General features: G+C 21.4%; 2 protein-coding genes across 19 annotated transcripts; both read left to right on the top strand.

Moving 5' to 3' along the window:
• The first annotated feature begins 497 nt into the window (after positions 1 to 497).
• LOC100864807 (5'-3' exonuclease PLD3) lies at positions 498 to 11,676 on the top strand. Of its 15 annotated transcripts, none has more exons than XM_086916714.1 (13): positions 498 to 660; positions 4,539 to 4,625; positions 5,302 to 5,443; positions 5,663 to 5,902; positions 5,982 to 6,166; positions 6,257 to 6,626; positions 6,709 to 6,843; positions 6,984 to 7,175; positions 7,281 to 7,409; positions 7,518 to 7,657; positions 9,757 to 9,922; positions 10,028 to 10,169; positions 10,264 to 11,676. In XM_086916714.1, exons 3-13 carry the CDS (start codon positions 5,327 to 5,329, stop codon positions 10,458 to 10,460), a joined length of 2,013 nt encoding a protein of 670 aa, XP_086772840.1. In that variant the 5' UTR covers positions 498 to 660; positions 4,539 to 4,625; positions 5,302 to 5,326; the 3' UTR covers positions 10,461 to 11,676. The 15 variants fall into 15 exon arrangements, with proteins under 15 accessions (XP_086772840.1, XP_086772850.1, XP_086772842.1 ...); XM_086916719.1 differs by having other exon boundaries at positions 580 to 660; positions 4,417 to 4,625; positions 6,278 to 6,626; XM_086916725.1 differs by having other exon boundaries at positions 622 to 985; positions 4,452 to 4,625; positions 10,028 to 10,127.
• Positions 11,677 to 13,606: 1,930 nt separating this feature from the next.
• Positions 13,607 to 19,982, top strand: LOC100864688 (fatty acyl-CoA reductase wat). Of its 4 annotated transcripts, XM_086916730.1 has the most exons (10): positions 13,700 to 13,904; positions 15,544 to 15,714; positions 15,799 to 16,160; positions 16,690 to 16,938; positions 17,050 to 17,195; positions 17,330 to 17,439; positions 18,413 to 18,608; positions 18,723 to 18,980; positions 19,056 to 19,313; positions 19,400 to 19,982. In XM_086916730.1, exons 3-10 carry the CDS (start codon positions 15,840 to 15,842, stop codon positions 19,485 to 19,487), a joined length of 1,626 nt encoding a protein of 541 aa, XP_086772856.1. In that variant the 5' UTR covers positions 13,700 to 13,904; positions 15,544 to 15,714; positions 15,799 to 15,839; the 3' UTR covers positions 19,488 to 19,982. The 4 variants fall into 4 exon arrangements, with proteins under 4 accessions (XP_086772853.1, XP_086772854.1, XP_086772855.1 ...); XM_086916727.1 differs by lacking the exon at positions 15,544 to 15,714 and having other exon boundaries at positions 13,607 to 13,718; XM_086916728.1 differs by lacking the exon at positions 15,544 to 15,714 and having other exon boundaries at positions 13,634 to 13,748.
• Positions 19,983 to 20,019: the final 37 nt, after the last annotated feature.

Here is a 20,019-nt window from a genome sequence, read left to right as displayed (position 1 = left end):
TTTTATTCTTATAATTTTAAACATTATAAATAATTTTAAATATGTTTATTAATAATATATAATATATATCTTTTAGAAATTACATAGATTTTTATTAAATATAAATTTAATTTCGAAAAAATGAAATTTTAATTGAGATGTCTATTTATAATAATCTATTTAATCTATAATTATTTCTTTATAATTTATTTTAGTTTTAAAAAAATAGTAAAAATAATATTTAGAAAAAAGTTATTTATTTTTGTAAGTAATTATTGATTTTAAAATAAAATAGTTTTAATGTTTATTTCTCATATAAGATTCAAGATTGAGATAGGATATTATGAAATATATCTTTGAGTATTACATTTTTATCATTTTTTATAATTTATCATATAGCATATTTTTGTTGCACCAACATTAATAATTAAAATTAATTATAAAATTTTAAAAATTATTCACAAAATAATATTTACAAATATGTAACTTTATGTAACAGTTTCTAACATATGTTTGATAGTCCACCATTTTGAATTATCTTTTGTCTAGTGATGTTACATTTTTCCTATTATCTTTGTTCAATTTGACTTATGAATCTATATAGATTGTGCTTATAAGTATATATGATCTAAGCATAAACTTATAAAGAAAACAATAATTTGATTTATCTCAATTCTCTAGGTAGTCTTCATATAATTTGATATTAACTGGTGCTTAGTTATAATATAATCTAAATAAGATTCTTATTATTACATTGTAGTGTAGTGATGAACATTTATTTGATTCATTGATTCATAAAAAATTCATACAAATATATAAATTGCTTCAAAAACATAATAAAAGCAAAAAAATTGGTATCATGCATTTTTATAAAAAATAAAATAGAAAATTTAATGCTTGATATAAATTCTGTTCAATTTTTTTTTGGTAAATTTTGTTTGGACAATTATTTACAAAAGGTGATCTCAATTTTATGAAATTTTGGATATGTGTAGAGGAAGAGGACGTGAGTAACATGTTCTTTGTTTAAAGCATGAAACAATTGCAATTTGAAACTTATAAAAAAATATTGTATAAGTTAGTTAATAATGTAACATAAGTTATTATGTTACATTGTTCGAATATAAATATTTAAAAATGAAATTATAAATGCATTTGTAATTGCAATTAAATTGTAATATAATTATAGTAAATTGATTAAATTAGATTTTTTAGATGTTCTGAATAGATTCCCCTGTAAATAAAAAATTGCAAATTTTGATTAAAATAATATACATACATTTTTTACATATAATTTAGCTATATTTCCGAAAAATTATAATCTAGCCTAACCATACTTTATATATGTATATAGAATTTTTAAATACTTATATATTTAAAACTTATATTCGAATAATAAATATAATATAAATATAGCTTTTTTTTTTAAATAACTTTTAAACTATGATTTTCCCATGCTTTGAATAAAATACATCTATTACTCATAATTATTTTTATAATATATAATATAAAATCTAACAAAATTTTTATAAATAATTATATACGTTTTATTTAACGTTATTATTTTTCTATATATGTTATTATTGAACAAATTGATAAAAAAATTTATTATAATACTTATTTAATCCTTTAAATATTTACACTATATAACTACAGTTCGGAAAAATAATGTTTATTTATCACAGGAGAGATATTGAGAATTGAAATTAATGAAGTGTAAATATAATATAAATATAATAAATAGAAATAAAATCGTTATTCATTTCAAATATAATATGCATCAATAGCAATATTGATATCAGTGAAACTAGTTTTTCAGAAATTAGTAATTATTTTTTAATGTTAATCAGTATTTCATTTCATTTAACTTTTTTGATATCATGTGTTATACGTATATTTACTTACAAAAATATTCAAACTTACATATGTTTAATTTTAATGATTATATATATATATATTATTTGTTTGTTAATTAAAAAAGAAATTAATTCAAACTTATTTTTTTCAATAAAGTATTTATTATACTTTACAATAAATATAACCAACTTAGTTAATTAACTTGATAATAAAATAATATTAAAAATTAAATATAAAAATTATAACTATTTTTTTGCATTGTAAAAATATTTGGACTTTTTAAAAATCTACAATAAAATAGCAAATTTTTTATAAAAATTAAGTATGATTTTTATATCTTTTTGATTTTATAATTATATTTTAAGTAATCTAAAAATTAAATATTAAAAATTATTTCTAAAAGTTAATAATATATTGTATATTTTATCCTTATTTTAGATGAATTTATTTCTTTTTTTTTTAGTGTATTTTGTTATTTTTTATCAATAGTTTGAGCATGAGAATGTTTATATAAGATTCCTCAATTAATTTAAAAATACAATGTTCTTGAATATTCTTGTGAATTAAATATGTATTTTTCTTTGGTTTATTTTGTAATTCTCAAACAATAAGTCACCTTATTTTTTATTTTATATATTCTATTATAAAATTATATGTAATAATTTTTTATAACATTATATAATATATAAAGTCTCAGAACATGAAAAATCTGTTGATTTATTATTTGAAAAATTTTTACATTATGTTACAGGAAAAATAATTATAAAAAAAAAATTTTTATATTTACAAAAATATTCATAACTCACATTTAAGTTAATGAATTCAATTAACAAATATTATATATTATGCAGTTATATGAATATCCATATGCTAATAATTGGACTATCGAATGAATAAAAGATAATAATACATACTAAAAAACATAAATATATAATAAATATAAACAACATAAGATATATAATATATTAAAATAACAAATTAAAATGAAAATAAAATATAAAATATATTGTTAATAAAAAATGATCTAATATTTTTGATATAATATCTTAACTCTTGATTATTCAAAATGTTATGATTAATTAAAAAAATATTAAATTAATTATTTTAATTATTTTATTATAAATTTTTAAAGAATCTGAATATTTTTTGACGAAAAATAGTTATTACTTCAATATTTAATTTTTCAATATTTAATATTTATAATATTTAATTTTTAATATTTTATTATCAAATTAGTTAACTAAATTAACTATTGCTTATAAATTAATTAAAATTAACTAAATTGTTTATATTTGTAAAATATAATAAATATTTTATCGAAAAGAATTCAAGAATAAATACATAAATTTATTTTCATTGTAAAATATTTTTATATATTACTTCTATATATCAGACAAAAATAAATTATTATTAGTTTACAATATATTGTTTTTAATTATTTTGAGTTGCGAGTAATCACAGTGTTTTCTTAAACAATAATAGCAGAAGAATAAACTGACTCTTTCGTAATTAATATTATAAATAATATTGTTTATAAGTATTCATTCGTTTTGCATTTTTATGAATGTATAGTTATGTATTATTTATAGTTTATTTATTAAAATTATTATAATATACGTATATTAATATCAATTTTTTCTTTTTTATTAAATAGGAATAAAACATGCATTTATGTTCATCAAAATATTTTCAAGATTGCTATAAGATAGATAAATGGAACTTTTTCATTTTTTTTTTTAATAATATAGTGTATGTGATATATGGTATTGGTTATTATTCAAATAAATTTATTTAGAATATTTTATTAATATAGATAAAAAATTATGATATATATAAAAATTATTTAAATAAATACTTATCAATATATATCTTGAGTGATAAATAAATATAATTGAAATAGATACAATTTATATTTAAAATCATTATATCAAATATTGGATCGTGTAATAGTTCTCAGTTCATATACAATATTATTAAATAAAGAATTGATATTTTTTTGAACTTCATAAAAAATCTTTATTTCTTTAACAAAAATTTTTTACAAACACAGCAAATTATTATTTATATTCTATTTATTTAATACCATATTGTTTTCTATTGATCATTTATTTGAATATGATATTGAAGTAAACTTATATATATACATATATATAAATGTATAAGACAAATTCTTCAAAATTTTGTACATGTAAAAATAGCGAATATATAGATTTTCAAGAATTTTTTCAATATCAGTTTATTATTATTGATGGTATTCAATTATAAAAATAAAAATTATGAGATTTTCCATCCATATTATTAAAATTACTTTTTCTTATTTTTATCAATTTACTTTTTTTCCAGTCTTTTTATTTCTGTTTTTTTTTAAAGTTCAAATAAAAACGATAAAAATAATAATAAAAGAATTATCGAAAAAAAAATAAAAAAATTAAAAAAAGAAAAACATTTAATAATTCTTTTTAAATGTTCTTATACATTTAGTATATATATATATATATATATATATATAACTAAGTTAAATGTACATTTTATTTCTTTTTTCTATTTAAAAAAAAATACATACAATGAAAACTTATAAAGTATATACAAATTAATACAATTCACTGTGCCAATAGAGTTTTAATAAAATTAATGCAAAAAAAATGAAATGATTAGTATCAATATGAAAAAATATTATTTTGAAACTTAAAAAGACTATCTAGGTCACAGAAAGCTTTTGAGCGCAAGTCCGTCGTGAAGCAAACATCATTTTTCGATCGACTTTATTCACTTCGTAAAATACATTCTAAGTAAGTAGTTACTTAAAAAGACAGGTTAACGAATGCAAAGCTTACAATTTATATGTATATAAATTATTAGTTACTGAAAATTTTTTTCATTACAATATATTTTTATTAAATTTAATCTCAATATATTATTATAAATACTTAATTGTTCGTGTGCATAAACATGTATTCACCGATTTTTTTTTAAAGAAATATTCTTTTTTATTCTTTATTATTATTATTCAAGTTTTAAATGAATAATCAAATAAATAAAAAGTAATGAGATGATGTATTTATTTATATTATAACAGATCATATTTTCAATCCTTTAAAATTATTTTTATTTCAAAAATAATTTAAAAAAAAATCATAAAAATAATTGATTAAAAACTTGAAATTGATATTAATAATATACAAGTAACATAATATTCATAAATATATATATAGTCATACATATTTTAAATCGGTTATCATAAATATTTTTAACTAACATAAGAATTAAAAAAAGTGGATATTATACTATTCATTGTAAAAGTAAATAACAAAAATAAATAAAATATTTTAAAAAGATGAATGTAACATTCATTTTTTTGACGCTATTGTGGTTCCAACTTGAAAAGTATTGTAAATTGACTGTAAATGTTTCGTTCATTGTTTTTTTTTTTTATTTGTACAAGTTCTACAAATAATTTTTTTATAGAAACATTCGTAGTAGATGCATCGCAATGTCTTTTTTTACTTGGAAAGGAAGCAATCGTTCCGAAAATATTGAACATGCTGGACACAACTTACAAGATGGTCTTTTTCAAATCGCATCTCAAGCTTGTCATATTTTAGTACAAGTAAGTTTAATAGAATTATATAAATCTAGAGTTTCTTTTGTTTCTATTTTTATTTTGTAAATTTATGTGCATACGCTTGTGTATATATATTTGGATATTTTTTCTTTCCTTATTTCCTTACTTTATTTATTATATTCTATTTATTAATTAATTTTTTAAATTATTTTAATTAATTAACTTGTGTACAATTTTATTAATTGATGAAATTTGATTTAAAAGGTAAACAACACGCATAATATTTCGTATGGTGGAAACAATAATGTAAGAAATATTGCATATTCCAAATGTTTAAACAGTGATGAAGATTCAACACGATTGGCAGCTTCTTCTACAAATAAAGGAACTACCACAATCAAATCTTATTCAAAATATATGAAAGATCAAAACAAAGATCAAGATGTTGTCGTTCTATTACCACATCGCAAAAACAGAACACCTCTTATTAAACATAAATTATCCGTATGTACACTTACGTAAGGCTTTTTTCCTTTTATTCCAAACATTTTTATTCTGTATGCAAAATAAAATTTTATCACAGACAGTTTCGGAAAATGCTAGATTGGAATTGAATTCAAAATATACTAGCGGCAGTGAAAATAATGGTAATCCTGCTGGTGGTAGTACGAACGGTAATAATATCGTATCCGACGATGATTTCGAATTATGGGATCATTCTGGCTTTATGTTGAGAAACGATGCAGATGATCCAATAATGAATGGAAAGTTAGTATATATTTTTATTATAAATTTCAATTTTAATAAAATATAAAGAACAATTGATAAAAAAAAGAAATGATTTATTACTTATGTCAGTATTATGTGTTATCGAAACAGATGGGGAGGTGCTCAAGGATGGTGTAAGCCAAGTTGCATTCCAATCACAGTTATATTAATTTTGATTGTGCTAGTTGTTTTATTACCATTATTAGATCATGCAGCAGACAAATATGCATTAAATGATACGGATTTAGATTTCGATTCTAGCTGCATGGAAGGCTGTAATTTATCTTTTGTAGAAACTTTACCAGTAGGCATGAATTACATCAATAACACTGTTTTCCTTGATAATACTTATGATTCCTGGAGCAAACTTATTTCATTAGCACGGCAAAAAATAGAAATAGCATCGTTTTATTGGACTATGAAAAGAGAAGATGTATATTCAGACGATACTGCAAAACAGGTAAGAAATTGAATAAAGAATAAATAAATAGAGTTTAAATTTAAAAGTTGTATTTTTTTTTCAATTATATGATATATTTCAGGGTGAAGAGATTTTTCGTTTGCTTCTCCAAGCGGGAAGAGATCGAAATATTTTGTTGAAAATAACGCAAAACATGCCATCACAAATTAGTCCGAATATTAATACAGAGGTTTTGATGAAAAAAGCACACGCTAAGGTAATTGCATTGCTTTAAAAAAAAAGAAAGATACATTCCAAAGTAAATATACACACTGTGATGTTATATTGATGTTTAATAATAAAATACATCTTGACACTAACAATTTATCTATATAAATGTTAATAAAATTTCGATAGGTTAAAAGTTTAAACTTCGCGGGATTATTCGGAGGAGGAGTACTTCACTCAAAATTATGGCTTATTGACAGAACACATCTATATGTAGGTTCCGCGAATATGGACTGGCGTTCACTTTCACAAGTAAAAGAGCTTGGTTTAACCGTTTTAAATTGCAGTTGCCTAGCAAACGATTATGCTAAGATTTTCGATGTAAGTCAGTTACATCGAAATTATTTCTTTTTTTATATGAATATATAGTACTTTTTTATATGAATATTTTGAAATTAAAACTAAAATTTTTATAATATTTTATAGATTTATTGGGCAATAGGTGAAAATAGTAAAATACCATCTATTTGGCCAAACACTTTTAATACAAAGATCAACTTAAAGAATCCAATAAACTTTACTTATATGAACAATAAATATAAAGTATTTGTCGCTGTAAGTATATTTCTATGAAAATAATACTTAATATGAAATCTAATTTTAAATAAAAGAAAAAAAAAAGAAAAAAATAATATTTGTATTATACAACACCATGTATTTTAGAGTTCACCTCCACCATTTTCGCCCAAAGGTAGAACCAATGATGTGGATGCTATTCTTTATTGTATCGAAAGAGCAGAGAAATTTATTTATATTTCTGTAATGGATTATTTCCCATTGACTGTATATACACCTAAAATAAAGTATGTATTTATCAATATAATTATTGATACTTGTTAATTTACTTATTTATATTTTATTTGTATTAATAGATATGAGTATATAAAATTGAATATATGCATGTATAATACTTTATGTAGTATACTCAGATGCAGAATTAAGGAATTAAATTTTCATCGAAAAATTGTTAATATTTAAACTATTATAATTTTATAAAAAATAATTATACAACAATCAATCTGAAATCATTTTAAAAGATGAAAATTTGTTCTACTTTTGTATTTTTGAATTTAATTTTTTCAAAGATTTCTTTTTATTATTAGTATGAAAATTGAGATTTATTTTTTTTTTCTAAAATTTTATAAATTTAAATAACTACGATTTTAAAATATTTTTGTTGAGATATGTTTTAAAACTATTTTGTATAAAATTTCTTCTTTATAGTGAGCTCTGAAAATTTAATCTACAATTTTTTTTTGTTCTTTTATTGCATTTTTAAATGAAAAGTGGATTACGGTATTGGAAACATAACTCAAAGAATATTAACGAGAAATTTGCACGATCGGATATACATCTTGTATATTATACATGTGTTTAATGTAAGTGTTTAATATATGTATGTAGTCTATACTTAATGTGTTTTATATTTATATGTATTCATGAATAAATATATAATTGAATATATGTATATATAGTACTATATTTTACTATAAATATAATTATAATATATATATATATATATATATATATATATATATATATATATTTAAATTATTATAACTTTATATGAAAAATAATCATACAACAATCTATTTAAAATTATTTTAAACTTAAATTAGATTTTAAACGAGAGCAAAATCAGAAAGGATTATATAAATATTATTCTTTTTTTATGAATATTCTAGATATCGTTCTTGTGTATTGAAATATTGCTTTTATTATTGAAGAATTTCAAATTAAAAGTAATATTCGTTTCTGTACATACAAAACACACACATGTATCTATAAATCCGATCGTATAATTTTTTCGTGATGTACATTTATTTACAAAAATATTCAAACTCTTATACGTAAATTTAATTTTAATGATCTCTTTTTGTAAATTAATATATTAATAATAAAATTAATTATAGAAACTCAAATTTGTTTCTTTTGATAGAATATTTATTCTAGTTTATAAATATGTGTATTTATATATGCATATGTTATTTTATTTAATATGATAAAATAATATTAAAAATTAAATGGAATCTTAATCATTTTTTATGTCACAAAAATATTCGGATTATACTTTAAAAATTTATAGTAAAACATGTAAAATATTAAGTCCAAATATTTGTAATGCAAATAACATTACAAGTTACGATTTTTTTTAACTTATATTAATTAAATATTAAAATTAATTAAATAATTAATTAATTAATTATTATAAAATATTATATTAATATTACCATTTTATTTTTAATATTATTTTATTTCGTTTATAGTTGTATATGCATTAATAATAAATAAGTTAGTTAAATAATTAAATTAATTAAATAATATATAAATAATATATTGTATATAAACAATATATATATACAAATATATATATATATTACAAATCTATCAAAAAAAACAAGTTTGAGCTCAAAACTAACAAAGATATAAATTATTAAATTTAAGTATGTGCTCAGTTCCAATACTTGTTTACTTAAGTAACTATACTTTGGATTATGGCCGGCAATCTAATTTTCATTTAAAGTGCGATAAAACAGTAAAAAAAAATTATAAATAGTTTTCAGAATTCGTTGTAAAGGAAAGATTTTTCTATATAAAATAATATTTAATGAATCGTAAAAAATTTTTTGAACGTTGTAGAATTCGTAAAATTTTAGAAAAAAAAAACTTCAAGATTTCGCATTGTATTTGTAATAAAAAATGAATTTAATTTTTAAAAAAATTTAATTCATATAGATTTAAAATGATTGTTGTATGATTTCTTTTTATAAAGTTATAATAGTTTAAATATCAGCAATTTTTGCATGAAAATATTTCTTTAATTTAATTTTGGACATAAGTATTTCTATATTATAAATTTAACATTTGACTCTTTATTCATATCTTTATCCATATGATACAGATATTGGCCGATAATAGACGATGCATTGAGAACTGCAGCAATCGAACGTAAAATACATATACGATTGTTAATATCATCATGGAAATATTCGAGTAAATTAGAGATTCCTTTTTTGAAATCTCTTGTGGAATTAACAGATAGTTACACAGGTGTGAAAATCGAAGTGGTCAGTTTTTGCATTTATATTTGTTTACATTTCGTATATTTCTATAGTATAATTATATTCATATTTTATACATGATATTGCATTTATATTGATTTTATTTTTCAGAAAAGATTTGTAGTTCCTACTAATCCTGATTTTGATAAAATACCATTTTCAAGAGTAAATCATAATAAATATATGGTGACTGATGCAACTGCATATATAGGTACAAGCAACTGGTCTGGCGATTATTTCATAAACACAGCAGGCAATTGTTTTTTTTTTTCTTTTTTCTTTTCTCTTATTCTATTTGAACATTTACTCATGAATAAAATATATAAAATTCGTTATTAATGCATTAGGTATAGGTACAGTATTTGAGACAATCGGCGATCAAACTTTGGACAATCTTAGGCAACAATTAGAAAATATTTTTCATCGTGATTGGAATTCCGAATATTCTTATTCTCTAAACGGAAGTTTGCCATTCGTGGAACGACAGATAAATACTATTGAAGATGACTATTATCTACCATCAGCACGCTACATATTAGCGTGATAACGTCAATGATTTCATTAACAATTATACGTGCCTAATGAAAAAAAAAATGAAAATCATTTTTCATGCTTAATATTTATAATTAGAGATGAATTTGTTAAATTTCTAGACTTTCCATTTTTGATAAATATTAAACTCTTTTTTTTTCTCTCTTCTTTATTTTTTTTTATTTTTACGCACATTTTTACGATTATCTATATTCAGCAAATATCAATTTCATGCTGACGTTTTGTTTGTTCCGTGTACATTACATACACGCAAATACAGACACATTCTTCTTCCATTCTTTTTTACCATCTCTTTTTATGCTATTTCTTTGAAAATATATACATGTGCAATCGCGTATATGTCATATATACATCTACATGTGAGCATGCTCCATCTCTCTTTTTCTTTTCTATGTATATGTCCGTCATACATAAATATATATAAACTACGAGAAACGCACATACCTGAAATCTTAAGCTTATAGGAATAATCTTACATAACGGACGTTTGTGTGCCTTGCTTTAAGTGACCTTGCAAATGTCTTCTATGAAAAATCGTTTTAATGCCAGTGCCCCATGTTCCGTCCATATATGTATAATTCTTAAAAAGATATTAAATATTGTAGCAATTAATATTTATAATTTTTTGTTTTTATACATTATTAATTAAGAAAAATTGCATGAATCTGTGACATTTATTATGTGTTAATAATATATGTTTTGCAAATATAAAATATGAAATGTATCGTAAATATGCAAATTATATTGACGTATCTGATTATAAAAAAGTAGCTTCTAGTATGTTCATATAACGCTTAAAAAGTATCCATCTTTGTGCAAATACACATAATTCCACAAGAATAGCCTGATAATCGTGACAAAAAGCAATGTTTTTTCACAGCTACGTTCGAATTTGCATGACGAATTATATGCTTGCAGAACATGTTAGTTTGCATCATGTTAATCATGTTAATTTGTTTATCTATTACGAAATATAGTTCTTTTTAAACATACAATATCATGACTCGCAATGATTCGTCGTTGGATCTTTCTTTTCTTTAACTATTTTCAAACGAATTTTTCTCATTTATTATACAAATTATTTCCATCTTTTCTAAACAAATATTTTGTTTGTATTTTTTATTTTATACATTCTTATACAAAAATATATTATTATATAGTATATATAATGTTATACATAATATACAATATACAAATATATATAGTAATTGGTCTGTGTAATTATTAATGATTAATTATATTAATTATATATTACGAAGCAATATTTCTAGTAGGAGGTTATTATTCTTTCTACAGCTGAATAAGCAGATTGTCACAGAATACGTCACATACCAGAAAAAACGTACGCGTAAGCGAATAATGGCGCGATTTACTTTTAATCGTCTCTTTTTATTTTAAACGTTAGATAAAAAATATATTATAATAAATTATATATATAATGAAAGATATGTGTTCAATATATTCAAAAAAAGATTTATGATATTATAATAAATTTATATAACAAGATATTTGTTATTTATTTGTTGAGACACATATATATATATACATATACACACACATATAAATTTTGCAATATTTGCAGAAATTATTGTTCGCTAATGAATGTTTTGTAATTAAGATATCTATTTATGAATTTAATAATTATTATTAAATTATTTTAAAACATATGAATGAAGATATACAAACTCTCATATTGATTCAAATGCTGAAATGAATATTTCAGATAATCGAAATCTTTTTTGTAAGTATCTAAGTCTCTTGTCTTTCTAGCGCTTTCTCTTCCTTTTTTCCATTATTTTTTTTTTATTTCTTAATTTCAATTTTTCAATAATAAGTATATAATATTTCTATTAATATTTTCATTTTGATTTTTTATTAAACAATTATTTATAATATCAACAAACTACATTTCTAACATTTATGGACAAATTTCATGAATGTGATAAAATGAATTTTATGAATTAAAATGTGACAAATAGAACGACTAATCTTCCGTATTATTAATATTGCAATTTTTAAAAATTTCTTTTATATATTTCTATTTTTTTTAAATTTTGAAATATTATTAATTATTAATATTATTTTTATCATTCGATTTGTTTTTAAAACAATCATTAAATCTTTTTAATAACAATTGAAGTTTGAATTAAAAATGAAAAAAATAAAAATTTATTTCCTTCGATAGAAATAAATATTAAGAAAAATTATTGCAAAAAACTTTTATTGTAAAATTTCCATAACAATATATTAATTATTAATATCAACTTGAAAAATTATTTATATTAAGAGACGTTATTTTAAGAGGATTATTATTCATAATATTTCATGTATATACTAACGAGGTATATACTAATAAAATTATACTTTTTTAATCAATATTATAAAATATCTTTTAAAAAAGATATGTTTAGAAAATACTACATAAAATAAAAGAATTTTCTATAAATAATAAAAATTACTATATATAATTAAAATAAATAAGTTCTATATATATATATATATATATATAACATATATATATTATATGTATATTATATATATATTTTATATATATATATATATAAGTAAAATTTTTAAAAGTTCGAAACTTATACATTATTTTATATAAAACAATAACAATTAATTTTTGTGTAAAAAAAGTATACACTTTAATGTAAAATGAAAATTGTATAAAAAATTGAATATAAAAATATAAAAATTAAAGTAAATAGTTTGAACAAATAAACTAAAAATTAATTTTCATGATAAATGAAGAAAATACTGACTTACAAATTAATAATGAAACACTAATATACTCTGTAATAATTTTGAAATCATTTAGTTTAAGTATATGTAAGCTTTTCTTCTTTTCTTTTTTTAAATAAGATTATTAAGAAAAATTTTTTTTATCTTCAAAATGTTCTTTTTATAACAAAATGTTCAAAAATGAAATTTCGCTTATGCATATGTGTCATCAAGGGATTAAGAAAATCTGAATTGAAATGCAAAAGTAGCTGAAATAAAATGAAATAAAAAAATATCAAAGAGAAATGAAAGGTAAAAAGCATAAGAGAAAAGAGGTAGTTGACTGGGGCCGCGTGTGATTGAACGATTAAGGAAGGGGAAGGAGAGTTAAAGGGTAAAGAGAAGGGGCAATTGATGAAACAGAGTAGAAGGAGAAGAAAAGAAAAGTAAGACTGACGATGCCAAGAGTGACAATTCTGAGGTATATCGCTTGCAAAATACTCGAGGTGGCATAAGAGAAAAATCGGTAGGTTCACGTGAGGAGAAAGTTTTCAAGGTATATCTAGTGTTTGTTTGTTCTTCTATTCATTCGATCGTTTGATTGTTTGTTTTTCATCCGTTTTTATGCTTTTTTATTTTTTTAATTTCTTGGTGTTGTTTTCTTAATATTTTGAAAGTGTGGACATTGATTTCACGAAATATCACGGATAAGGTCAGTGAAATTGTGTTATGATTTATCATATAAATTTACTATTCCTGACATTATTATAATATAAAATATATAAAATTGAATAGTATATTCAAATCGTTAGTTGGTTATAAAATTCATTTTATTAATAGAGACATAACATTTAATTAATAATCTATAATCGATACAAATCAATGTCTAATGGTAGAAATGTTTCATATAAAGTACATATGTAAAATAAAATATAAAATTGAATGAAGAATAAAATTAAAACAATTCAGTATTTAATAATAACTCAGTCCTTTTTTTTAATGATTCTAAAATATAATATAATCTTCATTTCGTATAATCATATAAAAATAATATTAAAGAAAAAAGAATGGAAAAACATATCTGTCATGATGCAAAAGGATGAAACTCTAAGTAAAATGTATATGATATTTCAATGTAAGAAGTTATTTTTCTGATTTTCGGTATCAACTTTAATTTATGTCGGAGTTGTATTTCAATCATAACTTTCTTCGTCAGACATTCACTGTGAGTTTACCGCCAGTTAAAATTCGTGTCGAGCTCAGCAGGAAGGAATCGTTTAAATGTATTATTTGTTGAAATATATGTATATGTATATTCATCGAAAAGTTACGAACAAGTTTGATAAGTAGGATATTTATTGTGACGATTCGATATAACGGTTGATTATGAGATGATCATATAGGAATTCGATAAAACTGTGACGCAGATTAATTTAACACTTTTCATATAGCAATAAAATTTTGAGCTTTGAAATTTTTCATATCAAACAGAATATTTAATAAGGAATCTTCTAAAGTTTACTTATACAACATTCACAAGTATATTATATGATATGTACATATAAATATAATTTATATAATATAATATATTATAATATAATAAAATAATTATATAATATAATATAATATAATATATATAATATATATATATATATACATATATATATAATATATATATATATTTATTTATTTATTTATTTATTTATTTATATTTACGGATATCATTATTGAGTAGTATTTCTTTGAATATAGACCTTTGCATAATCACGAAATATTTTCATTGATTCCAAGAATGATAAACAAAAATTGCATATTATTTCATAAATTATTAGTTAATTATAATTTAAAATTCTAATTCCATGAAATTTCGAATCAACTATAATAGTATCTCCTTCTGAATAACATTTTCATTTTTGTACTATTTGATTTCCATCTTTATAAAAAGGAGATTGCTAATAATGAAATATCAAAAATTGATCAACAAATGTGAAGATATATACCAAAAATTTCGAAAAATGGAATTTTTGAAAAAACGAATGAATTTTTGGGTTTTGTGATACTATTTCAATAGATAATAATTTTATTTAATAGATAAGAATTTTATATAATTTTTTAATATTTCTGAAACTAATTATTTTAACATTTACCGAGGAAATAAAAAGAATTAATGATTTAAATAGACAAAGAAAACGTTTCTAATATAACTAATTTTGCATAATAGCATCTTTAAAGATTACCTTAAAACTCTAAATTATAAAATAATAAAATATATATAATATATAATATACATTATTAATATAATTACATTACATTAAAATCATAAGAATCGAATTTGGAACGATCTTTTATAGTGAAATGATGAGGGCAAACTGCCGATTGGCAGTATGACTTTCGATTTGGATTTGGAACATGGTAAAAGACGCTGCGACCAAGTTCATGATCAACTTTCACTCCGTGACGATATATGCGGTTTCTCTCACACTAGCAACCGCGAGAGTTCGAACTGCGGTGTGGAACGAATAGTAGATTTCAGATTAACATCTTACAGTTGACGTGTAATATCACGCGTATTAATTTTCTTCTCTTTTCTGATTTGTTTTCTTTAGTTGTTTGATCATTTACTTCGAAACATCACGCAACGAACACGATGGTGGAAGTTTTGGTAGAACCGTGTGGTCAAGAAGCAATAGTATCAGATAAGAGTTGCAAAATAAACGATAGCCCAATGGAACGTTTGACTGAAAGTAATGGTTGTGATTTGATTTTGGAAAAATCTTCACTCAGTCCTATTCAGAACTTCTATAATGGACAAAGCATTTTCGTTACTGGTGGTACCGGATTTATGGGCAAAATTCTGATCGAAAAACTCCTCCGGGAATGTCCTGGAATTTCATTTATTTATATGTTAGTACGTCCGAAGAAAGGCAAAGATATGCATCAACGTATCGAAGAACTTTTTGATGATCCGGTAAAAATTTCTATTATTTTTTTTTTTCTATTTCTTTTTTCTTTTTTCATTTTTTTGCATTTTCTATCTTCTATCATCTTCATCTTTTCACATTTTTATATAGTTTGTTTACATTCTTTTATTTTTTTATTAAATTTTTCGACTAAATATTTTTCCAAGCACTGTTTTTCTTTCCGACACTATCGATCATGATATTCGCTTTTCCTCGACACAAGATCGATTATGATCTATTTTTTTTCTTCTTCACTTATTTATCAACTATATATATACTCTATTATTTTTTTAATATCTTTTCTAACTTTGCAATTTTTTTCATAATTAATTCTTTTATAGACATAATCCATGAAGATATACATACATATATTTATATTTATAATAATCATATATATATATATATTATATATATATATATTATAACAATATATTATATCTATATGAAAATTTATAAATAAATTAACAAACTCATAATTAAAACTATAAAGATCGATCATATATAAATACTATTATTAATGATCAATTTTTTGCTTAGCTATTCAATAAATTAAAAGAAAAGCATCCAAAATTTCGATATCAAATAGTTGCGATAGCCGGAGACTGTGTTCAACCTGGTCTCGGGTTGTCTTCCGCGGACAGACAAATGATAACGCGAGAAGTTTCTATCGTTTTTCACGTTGCGGCTACGGTCAGATTTGACGAGAAAATGAAACTCGCTGTACCTATTAATGTTCGTAGTCCCAAAGAAATGATAGATCTTTGCAAGGAAATATCATATTTGAAGGTAAGTTATTTACATATGTGTAAATAACTAAATAAATATCTATATGTATAATTTATTGAAATTATAATTATATCGTAAAACAAATTTAATAATAATAAACGAAATTTTCAGTCGTTTGTTCATGTGTCGACTGCATATGCCAATTGCCCGCATGATCTTATTGAAGAAAAAATATACGAAGCACCAATGGATGCGCACAAGTTAGTAACAATCATTGATTACATGGACGATAAATTGGTTGAAGATATTACTCCGAAGTAAGAAATTTTTTTAAACAATTATATAATTTAAACAATATAATAATTGAATTCGAAATAATCAAAATTATATTCGATTTGTTCATTTTTTTTTCATTATATTTATTTATGTTATAATAATTTAATTCCTACAGATTATTAGGTGCATGGCCGAATACATACACTTTCACAAAAGCAATAGCAGAAAGTGTTATTGTAAAAGAGGCCGGCGAATTGCCTATTGGAATATTTCGACCTGCCATTGGTTAGTAATTTACAAATATAATGCTTAATATCATCCATGATTTTAAATGATTTTCTGGTCATTCCAATCGTCTTTTTAATTTGTTTCAAATTTCTTTACTCTCATAATTACTTTTTATATTTTACATATATATATACAAAATATATAAGATATATATGTCTTATTCAATCGATTTATTCAAATATGTATTCAAATTATAGATAATGTTTTAGAAAAATGTTTTAAATAAAAGTTTAATAATTCCAAAGAGTATATAATTTTACACAATTAATATTTTTACGGATAAAGAGTATATAGCATCATTTATAAACATATGCAATTCAATTTGCAGAAAAATTATTTTTTTCTTCATATTCATTTTTTATATTTAAATTCACTACATTTAGATATTTAGATATTTTGCATATAATATATAAATATATTCATAGGATATCTTTAAAGAATCAATTTTAGAGAAATAAATATAAAAGTTAATATATAAAAATATTGGTTAAAATTTATTTATTTTAAATTACAAACAATTAAGCCTATATTAGATGAAGTAAAGCGGAAATAGAATGCAATAGCTGTGTAATAAAAACAGATTCTCTTTGTCTAGCTTTATCTAACGCAATTTTAATTGTTTATAACTTAAAATTAATGAATTTCAATTGACATTTTTATATATCAACTCTTGCATTTATTTTGGCTTTTAGAATTAAACTTATAGAGTTATAAATTTATTTTATAGAATTAAATTTCTAAAAGTGTCTTATAAATATAATATTTTGTATATAATAACGAATATATATTTTGATTCATATCGTGTTTATTTTAAGTAGAAGTAAAATATAATAACATTATTGGGAAAAAAAATGATATGAAAATAGCAACATATCTATTATAAAAGTATAAAGTATAAAGAAAATATAGAGAAAGGAGGATATCGGTCAAATATAAATAGAATATAATTAATTGAGTATTGAATTTTCAGTAATATCAACATATCGTGAACCAATTCAAGGATGGATTGATAATCTATACGGACCAACGGGTGTTGCGGCTGGAGCTGGTACTGGAATTTTACGATCAATTCATTGCGATGGATCTATACAAGCCAATGTCGTTCCTGGAGATTTAGCAGTAAATGCTTTAATAGTTTCCGCTTGGGATGTAGCGGATCGTCGAAAGTGAGATATGAAATTAAAATTTTTCTATCTGATATTTGATTTCAATCTCCCATAACATTTTCCCTTTTTTCTCATGCGTGATTTATTTATTTAAATCTTTATCTACATTTACAGATCTACAATTAGTAAAAAAGAAAAAAATGATATACCGGTTTACAATTATGTTTCAAAAGATAATCCTATAACATATGATGAATTGAAAGTTTTATCTGAAAAATATGGACTTGAATTTCCCACGAGTAGAGCTATATGGTATTATAGCTTTCGAAATAACAAATACAAGATTATTCATTTGATCTATGTCTATTTATTACATTTATTGCCAGCACTTTTAATCGACACAGTCATGATCTGTTTAGGAAAACAACCTAGGTAATAAATTTTTATTTTTTCCTTTTATTTCATTTTTTTTTATTCTTTTATTCTTTTTTTTTAATTTTTTGAAAGGATGTTAAAAGTTTATAAAAAGATACATAAATTTATGAGTGTAATCAATTATTTTACTGTCAAAGAATGGAAATTTGCGAACGATAATGTTAAAGTGTTAATAAATAAACTATCAGAAGAAGATCGTGAAAATTTTGCTTGTGATATTACTCAAGTTGATTGGGATCATTACTTTCGAACGTATGTGCGAGGACTTCGTATTTATCTCATAAAAGATTCTTTAGATACTCTTCCACAAGCACGTATTAAATGGCAAAGGTAAATTTAATTAATAACCAATTTGATTTTTTTTTTAATTCTAATAATTAATAATTCCAGTTCATGATTGAATGTTTGATTTACAGATTATACTGGAGTCATCAGGTACTAAAATTAATTCTTGCATATGGCTTGTTGCGAATATGTTGGTTAATTATATCTTTTTTCTTTTGAAGTGATATATGTTAATTTGCGTATTAAATGTGTTTTATACATATATAACGAGTGCGCTCAATTACGTACATGTATTTGTATGTGCATATGTATTATTACATCAATTATAATATTTATGCATTTTTCATTCATCAAATATAAATTAAAATCAAATTTGTTTTAACTCACACTTATAATCTAAAGTGAGATTATCTTTTTGGATAATTTTAATAATTTAAATAATTTTGAAAAAATAAAAAATAAAGAAAGAAAGGAGAAAAAAATATGGGAAAAAATAATCAATTTCAATATTAATTTGTTAATTAAACAAATTTATTATTTCATTTGCATTTTTTGTATTTCTTATTTAATTTTTAAGAACATTAATTAACTTAAGATTTTAAAATAATGAGTAATAATTTTTTAATAATTTAAAATCTTCGATTTAAAAAAATGTATGAGTGTTAGAAAAATTTATATAAAGATAACTAAATAAATATAATTTGCTTCTTTTCATTTTTTTCTTTTTTTTTTTGTGATGTATTTTTATAGG

Source organism: Apis florea, unplaced genomic scaffold, assembly GCF_048593485.1.
Source record: "Apis florea isolate Af1SG1 unplaced genomic scaffold, ASM4859348v1 contig_3803_pilon, whole genome shotgun sequence".
Taxonomy (NCBI): domain Eukaryota; kingdom Metazoa; phylum Arthropoda; class Insecta; order Hymenoptera; family Apidae; genus Apis; species Apis florea.
This window is presented reverse-complemented; position numbering and strand designations above follow the sequence as displayed.